Here is an 8,586-nt window from a genome sequence, read left to right on the forward strand (position 1 = left end):
TATATGCATATAAACAAGAATAATGTAGGTAAAATGAGAGAAAGAGGCTTTCCTCCACCGAGGCAACAGAAGTAACTGGTTCAGCCAGCCATCTCTACCCTCAAAGTGGCTTAAACATCATTCCTCAACAACACACATTCAAACCAGGTATGGTACACACAACTGTATTTCCACAGCACTGAAGAGATAGAGGCAGAAGAATTGCTATGAGTTCAAGGCCAGCCTGGGCTACAGAATGAGTCACTGCCTTAAAAAAAAACAATAGCTCAGTGCTTAAGACTATACAGTACTCTTATAGAGGGTCTGAGTTCAGTTCTGTTCACAACTGCCTGTATCTCCAGTTCCACAGGAGCCACTGCTCTCTTCTGTCCTCCATAAGTACCTTCACTCACAAGCAAATACCTTCTCAACAGAATAAAAAAATGAATCGCTTTGTTTGTTTTGAGACATATTCTCCTTTTGTGTGTGTGAAATTCAGATGAGTACCACCACACCCAGCTAACATGGGGTCTGGGGCCTGAACTCAGGTCCTCAGGCTTGCACGGTAATCATACGCTTCCTGTACAGCTCTGCAGTCTCCTTCTACTGTTACGGAGATGTGAACTTCACTAACACTTTTCTGCAGACACAGGAAACAGCAGCTCTGTGGATTTACAGATGAGGGACTGCGGCACAGTAACTGTACAGGATAACCAGCTTCCTCTATGAGACAGCCAAGTCAGGGCTGTTCTATTCTCCTGACTCTTCTCTTGCCACATCATCCTGGTGATGAAGCAAATAGGTGTGGAAAACCCTAGAGCAGCAGACACGTGACTAGGTAGGTCTCACCGTTCAAGCGGCCATCCTAAAGAGAATGGCCAGTGCTGATTTCTGTGTGGGTACCTACAACAGAGCCCCAGAAAATGCCACTGTTTAAATCTACTCCCCCAAAGACACAAACATGTGGAGGGAGAGGACAGTTCTCTCCCCATATCAGGCAGCTCATAATCACAAACAACCCAGGCTAGAAAACAGGGAGCAGTCCTACAGTGCTAAGGTAATCACAGACTAAATTTTTCATCTTACAACCAAGCACAAAAATATTTTATGTAAATTAGAGGTCCCAACAAATTTCAAAGAATGTGTAACACTTTAAATAAGCACAATTCTTCTGTAGCATAAACTTTGAAATTCTTCATTTGACATGTCGTGCTAGCTAGTTTTATGTCAACTTGACACAAGCTAGAGTCATTTGAGAGGAGGAAACCTTGACCGAGAAAATGCCTCTAAAAGATCAGGCTGTGGGCAAACCTGTAAGGCATTTTCTTAATTAGTGCTTGATGTAGGAAGGCCCACCCCATTGTGAGTGGTGCCATCCCTAGGGCATGTGGTCATGGATACTATAAGAAGCAGCCTGAGACAGCCATGAGGAACAAGCCAGTAAGCAACTACCCCTCCCAACCCCCAAGGCCTCTACATCAGCTCCTGCCTCAAGGTACCTGCCCTGTTTGAGTTCCTGGCCTGGCTTCCTCAAAGTGATGAACAGTGATGTGGAAGCATAAGCCAAATAAGCCCTTTCCTCCCCAACTTGCTCTGGTCACGGTGTCTCACTGCGGCAGCGATAACCCTGGCTAGGACATGCATTTATTTTTACACTACTCACATTATTATGGAGGGAGGGACTTAGATGGAACAGGATTCTCGCAAAGCTGTGCTGGAGTCCCTCAGGCAGCGCCTCTCTCTATGCGGCTTCCCAGGAAGCACAGACACAGCAAACTCTGGAGCTGACTGTACTGTTCCTCTGCTCCCCTGCCCCCACTGAAAAGCTCAGCAATATTCTTTACACAGTGTGGCAGAAGCAGAAAGAAAGGGAGCTTGGAAAGGGAGTCTGGGAATCAGAATTGCTGCTGTAGTCTCGGAAATACAGAGAACTGTACCTAACAGTAACAGGCCAAACCCTAAGTTCTATAAAAACACCTTCGGAAATCCCGTCTCAACAGTTCAAAGCACCAAGATCCAGTGTAGCTAGTTCACTATCAATCAAACTTTAGGAGCCAATGAGATAGCTAAAGTGGGAAATGGCATCTACTGGCGAGTCTGACAACTAGGGACCCACACGGTGGAAGAGAAACGACTTCTACACGCTGCCAACCTTGACATGCATGTACCCCCACACATTAAATAGATAAATATTAATCAGGAAATAAAACAAATTTAGGTAACAAACCCACTGACCTTGTAGAATTTGATGATATCGTCCTTGGTAAGTGTCTTTAAATATGCAACTTCTATGTTATCTGAAAAAGTAACCAAGCAGTAATTTATAAATATTTTTTATACCTTAAACAGTTCAAAATATTGCACTGGAAGACAATGCTTTTCACTCTAAGCCTGTTGATTTTAAAGATTTTTATGTTCATTTGTGTCTGTGTGAAAGTCGCAGCGCAGCTGTTGGCTGGGTTTCTCCTTTCACCTGTTGGTTCCAGGGATCAAACTCAGGTTTGCAGACTGAGCAGCAGGTGTGTCTACCTGATGCTCTTCTCTCCAGCCCAGCTATCCATGTTTTAAAGCCACTCTTTAAGTAGGCAGGAGACGGATCCCAAGTAAAGTAAATTTGTCCATGCTACAATAGCCAAGACTTGGCCTGGGAACCACATTTGGTTCATACACAGTGAGATGTTGGATCAGGGACCAGTTAACTTTGAATTTTCTAAACCTTAGTTTCCTTATCTGGAGGTTGAAGGAAAACAACCAATGAGTAAGATTATAATGACAACCACAAAAATGACATTTGACAAGTGACGGGAGGCACCTGGGAGTCACCAATATCATTAACAGTAGACCCGACTGCTAGAAAACCACAGGGAAAGAAAGGCTGAGCTTGGTGGTGCACACCTCTAATCCTAGCACTCCGGATGCCAAGGCAGCAGAACTCAGAGCTCTAAGAGTTCAGCCAGCCCAGTCCCCATAGCAAGCTCAGGACCAGCCAAGGATATGCAGTGAGACCTTGGCTTAATAAGACAAAACAAAAACAAAAAGACACAGGCAAGAAAATGAGTCCACATGGCACGACTGGTCAAGATCTTCAGTTTGGTGGTGCCAGGAAAGGAATAAACCTGTCTCCAGATTTCTACTGTGGTTTGGCTTTGTTGCTTCATCTTTTCTGGAATGAAAAGGGGAAGGAATCATACACAGGAGATTTCAGGACACATAGCTCTTCTACATCTGAAAGCAGTGGAGAGCGTTGGAGATCCTGAATTGTTCAGGGATTAGCACTTGCCTTATGGAAGTTTAACCCACTTTCCCCGCCAAGTCATATATGTAAAATAGATGTTCATGTACCAGTGCTCAGAGTCTTGGCTACACAGATTTAACAGAAACAGTGAGGCACACAGAGCAGTTTTTAGCAGGAAACCGTTGTTACATTAAATAATAATTTTTTAAAAATCAACATTTTTAGAGAAGTGTCATTTACAAAATGAATGAGCACGTGGACTGGCTCTGTCACCCTCAGAGGTCACATTACCTCTGTCATAGTTGTACTGCTGCGAGATGATCTCCCCCCAGTATTTAGCACACTCTGCAGAGAGTTTCTTTGGTTTGTCCAGTCGCCGAATTGCTAATGCTTGAATGTGTTTCTGGAACGCCTCCTCTGTCATGTCCTCTATGGCCTTTTCCATGGTAATCAAGAAGGCTTCTACTCTGCTCTCCAGGTAGTGAGGTGGTTTTTCTGACTGGATGATGAATCGTAAGCCCTGGATGCCGTTGGCTCGACGGGGTCCACTGAAGACAATGTAGCCTGGAGAGCACACACACAGCCTGTCAGGATCTCAACATTGGACTCGGACCACTTTAGTCTTTCAGAGCAAATAAAATCTACTTTAGCTCACTCACATCTGAAGAGATATGACCATTTAAAGCAATATCCTCTTCCTAAGGACCGAGCAGAAAGACTCCCTGAAGAAAACTTGAGGAAAAAAAAGAAAAGAAAGAAGCCCCAACCCATAACCCTTTTCATCCTTCAAACCCAGTGATGTCTCTGACTCTGATGCCAGAGCTCAAGTGATCCGCAGCCCTCTAAACCTCTGCTCTTTGCTTTCCCATCTAAGTCCCCACACAGCCTGTCTCTACAAAGCACTGGCTGGATGATCCATTCCTGGACCAGCTCTGGGCAACCCGACTCTCTAAGCCAAGCTAACTGAAGGTCACAGATGCATCAACATGTAATGTGCTTAGACAGCGCCTCTACCCCAACACATTTTCTCCCTCCCATCACCATCTTTTGCAGACTCACATTATTTTCTTTTGTTCTTTCTAGTTCAAAGACACTCTAGCTGCATCTCCCTGCTCGAGTTCAGTAGTGATGCCTACAGCATCAAGATCAGCCTGGGCGAGCTCTAGCTGAAGACAGAAACTCTAGTCTGTCAGGAGAGAAGCCCGTGTGGACTCTTCCCTTTGACCTCTGAGACTATCAGAGGTGGGTGGATGGGTGCTACCTTAGGGAGAACCACACTGGGTCCTGAAGGCCTGTGTCTGGGCAGAGTGTGGAGAAGCTGCCCACATGAAGCAAACAGTGCCATATGAGAGCACACTCTCATAGCAGGGCAGGGTTCACGATCTGGGCACAGGCCTTCAGTTACAGTAAGTGGTGTCCAAGGTCTCTCAAACTCATGGCAGCCAACAGAGGCACATTTGTCATAGACCACGAAGACGGAACTATTGATTGGGTTTGAGGGCAAGAGGATGCTTGCAGTGTGTTGCACCAGTCATTACCACATGATATCAGAGTAGCATCAGGCCTTCTTGGTGCATAGTAAACTGCCTCCCCTGGTGGCTCTCAGTAGCCAACACTTGCCAAGGTGCATGTTCCACTGGAAGCATCTTAATCTCTTCATTAGTCAACGGGCCCATTCTCTGATACAGGGACATGCTCCTCTAGTTGGGAACCTGCATCAGACCTGGGTACAGCGGTTTCTGGACGAGGATCTTGTCCTTGTCCACCTTGGTGGTCTTTCCTGCCTCATATATATATACTAGGCCTCGATGATGCCAGGTATTAGTGTTTGCAGTTATAGAAAGCCACCTTCCCATGATGGAATTCCAATGTATAACTGGTGGCAGGCTCAGCCTGTGCCACTTGGAGCCCATTGTGGCCCAGGAGCAGCACACAGATCAGGAGAATGTGCTAAGTGAGTCAGGGCCTGAGAGCTTGTACAGGTCCAGGGCATTCTCATCTGTCAGTCATGTGGGCCTAGAACTAGGTCAGGCTCTAGACACAGGCCCGAGAGTGCATGGAGATGTGGAGGCTCCACTTTAATTACCAACAACATTTGAGGCAGGACAGGCGGCCACAGAGAGGGAAGCAGCCCCTGTGCACCTCAGACAGCAGCAACCACTGGGTGTCACACTCTGCATTACTCGCAGGGTGCCAGTTGCTTTGCCCTCACGGGTAGGCGACATTCCCAACCCCTTTCTCCATTTAGCTCTTGGCTTTTCCCTTCATCAGCTCTGCCCAGATCTGCTACCAAAGACACTTTGGGCCCCTGGGGTCTCTGGGCAAGTTACAATCGTCAGGACCTTTGCTATTTGAACACTCTTACAGGAACACTGATGAATCATTACTCCTTAACAGGTCAGCCATTTTGACTTGAGTTTTTTAGAAAGAAGTATCCATGATGTGGCCATTCTCTAAGCTCAGCACCCAGCAGGGGGATTGCTTGGAAATGACAGAGTATGTGGAGAGACACACCCACATCTTTTCAAAGTGTTTCTTCCAAGCCATTATGGGGGTTTCTTTGAACTTGTTGTGTTCTTGTCCTTTGGTTTTTCTGAGATGGGCCTCATGCTGCCCAGAATGGTCTAGAACTGCCTGAGTAGCTGAGGATGATGCCTCCACCTTCCAGGCCTGAACTTCTTTCTCATCAACCAAACCTGCGAGGCTCTCCAGGACTTTTAACCAAGTCTAAAAGGCAAACAGTGTCTGCTGCACCTGGGATTCAGGGACACAATGAGAGGAAACACCTGCGCTCCTTCAGATGCTCAAAGCTTGTAAAGCTAAGCTTTGCCATAGGACTTGCTTCCCACTGCACTACCTACAGGCAGGCCTAGCCTTAGCATTCTTCCTTCCCTACCTAAAATGTAAGGTGTCCTTTTTATGGCATGAGGAAGAACTTCAGTATCATCTCATTAGGAATCGCTTTAACAGCAGGGCTAAGGAGATACTGCAGTGGCAGAGGACTTGCCCAGGCGTAGTAAGAGGAGGCTGAGTCCAATCTCCTCACCATAAAAAGAACGGAAGAAGAGGATGAGGAAGAGGAGGAAGAACAGCAGCAGCTCCTGTATCTGCAAGATGTTAACTGCTCGTCTTTTAGAAGCACCTCCATATAGACAAGCTTCTCACACGGTTTCCGTACAAACACGTTTTCCACATCTAAATATACACAGTGGCTTGATACACAGTGCCATGCAACTCTACAAGTGGGAAATGTTCAATGGGAATAAAAGCTGTTCATTAGTCTCTGGCACCCTGCAATCCCCATTCTCTTCTCACCAAGCTGCTCCTTGGTGCGCAGAGTGTTGAAGCAAGGCTCAGAGATAATCTGGCAGAAAAGCTCCAGGAACATGTTCTCCGAGGTGCTCTGCATGTCTGTCTGGTAGTAGATCTCGATGCCACAGTTATTGTGAACTTCATTCCTCTGCTGATAAACAAACCATCCTCCTAAGAAGTTTCAAAAAGAAAACAGGCTCAAAAATTAATTATCTGTGGTTTTAATAAAGTCAGTGGTATATTTGCTTACTTTATTTTTTTTTTTGTTTTAGTGTTTTTTGAGACAAAGTCCCACCATTAGCTGAGGCTGACCTTGAACTTGCTATTATATAGTCTATTGTGCTGGTTAGTACTCATCAACTTGATGCAAGTCTAAACATACTTAGGAAGAAGGAATTTAGTTCAGGAACTGCCTCCGTCAGACAGATCTGTGGACATGTCTATGGGGGCATTTTCTTGATAGGTAATTTATGGGGGAAGAGTGCAGCCCACTGCAGCCCACTGTGGGTGGTGCCATGCCTGAGTGGGTAGACTCGGGCTGTGTAAGTAGCCAAGCCTGGTGTGGTGCATGCCTTTATTCCCAGCACAGCACAGCTGATCTTTATGAGTTGGAGGCCTGAGTTCCAGGCCAGCCAAGGTTACATTGTGAGACCTTATTGCCACGCACACTTTGCATGACGGTGGTATTTGAGGCGTAAACTTCAAGGAAAGTCAGTCTCCTGCATCCGCATTGTCGCCTGGCACCCCAAACTCAGAGGTAACCTAGATATGTCCTCGTATTTGTGTGCTAGGAACTCACCAAGATATCATTTCTTCACAGCCAACAAGAGAAAATTCGGACATTGCTTTCTGACCTTCACCAATGTTTCCAACTATCCTAGTTTAATGTTTTAAGTACTAGAGAGTAATTGAAAGGTTTCTCTCACTCTAAGACATTAGCTGAAAGAGTTAGGTCGGGATTCCCCTCTGCCTGCCTCCAGCAAGAACCAGAGAATTAACATAAGAATACCTCAACAGGGAGGGCTCCACCCCTCTTCCTCCTGTTTCACACCTAGCTACCAGACTCAGCTGACCTGGGTGTGAGGGTCGCTTGCCTACGTGAGTTCAGTCTAGCACTAGGACTGGGAGAAGAAGGACTTGGACTCACATACAGGACTAGCACTAGAACTTAGATGGGCTAAGACTCAGATTCATGCATCCGCATTTCCCCGGGCCCAGAGCGCTTGGGCCCGGGGGATACAGCACCAGTTCAGAGGAGATAGCTGCTGTTTTAGACCCAGTATGTTTCAGATAGCCTCAGATGTACCTCAACTATTGAGCTGCCAGATTTTTCAATTCTCTTTTACAATGACTGTAAAAGCCTCATGTCATTTTTAAAGAAATACACTCAGACCTTACACCACTCGTGTCTAGTCTGTTTGTCAAAGCCGAATCCCGTGCACACCTGGCCAGAACCCCTCATCCCGTGGGACCCCCCCCCCGTAAGAAATCCCGGTCCGCGGCACCTTATCTTAAACAAAACCTCCCAGGAAAGTAGCTGGGAGACCAGTAAGCAATGTCCTTCTTTATAGTTTCTGCTTCAGGCTCCTGCCTTGAGTTCCTGGCTTGGCTTCCCTTAATGGTGGACTGTACCCTGTGAGATGAAAAATCCTTTCCTCCCCAGGATGGTTTTGGCCAGTGTTTTATCATAGCAACAGAAAACAATTTTAACACAGCCAGCCTGCCGTGGGATCCTTCTGCCTCTGCCTCCTGAGTGCTGAGACTGTGTGTGTGCTCAGCCACACTGTGTCTGCCTGCTCCTGTGCCTCCTGAGTGCTGAGACTGTGTGTGTGTACTTAGCCACACTGTGTCTGCCTGCTCCACTGACAAGTTTCTTTCCTTCAAAGAAGGTTTTACTTTTGAGACAGGGTCTCATGTAGCCAGCCTGTCTTGAATTTGCTATCCAGCTGATGATGGCTTTGGGTCCTACTGCCCCTGTCCTGACCCACCCACTGCTAGGATAACAGGCACACGCCAGAAGGCTGTCCTGACCACCAGTGCTAGGATAACAGGCACACCAG

At 46.6% G+C, this 8,586-nt stretch overlaps 1 protein-coding gene across 3 annotated transcripts in view; it reads right to left on the reverse strand.

Moving 5' to 3' along the window:
- Ide (insulin degrading enzyme) overlaps positions 1-8,586 on the reverse strand; it is a 109,692-nt gene that overhangs the window by 6,231 nt on the left and 94,875 nt on the right. For all 3 annotated transcript variants that reach the window (XM_031390191.1, XM_031390190.1, XM_031390192.1), the window contains exons 20-22: positions 6,530-6,697; positions 3,506-3,778; positions 2,215-2,276 (exon numbers count right to left, since the gene is read on the reverse strand). In XM_031390191.1, coding sequence (XP_031246051.1) covers positions 2,215-2,276; positions 3,506-3,778; positions 6,530-6,697 — 503 coding nt within the window. The remainder of the gene's footprint in view (positions 1-2,214; positions 2,277-3,505; positions 3,779-6,529; positions 6,698-8,586) is intronic.

The sequence above is a fragment of the Mastomys coucha genome, unplaced genomic scaffold, assembly GCF_008632895.1.
Source record: "Mastomys coucha isolate ucsf_1 unplaced genomic scaffold, UCSF_Mcou_1 pScaffold21, whole genome shotgun sequence".
NCBI lineage: Eukaryota > Metazoa > Chordata > Mammalia > Rodentia > Muridae > Mastomys > Mastomys coucha.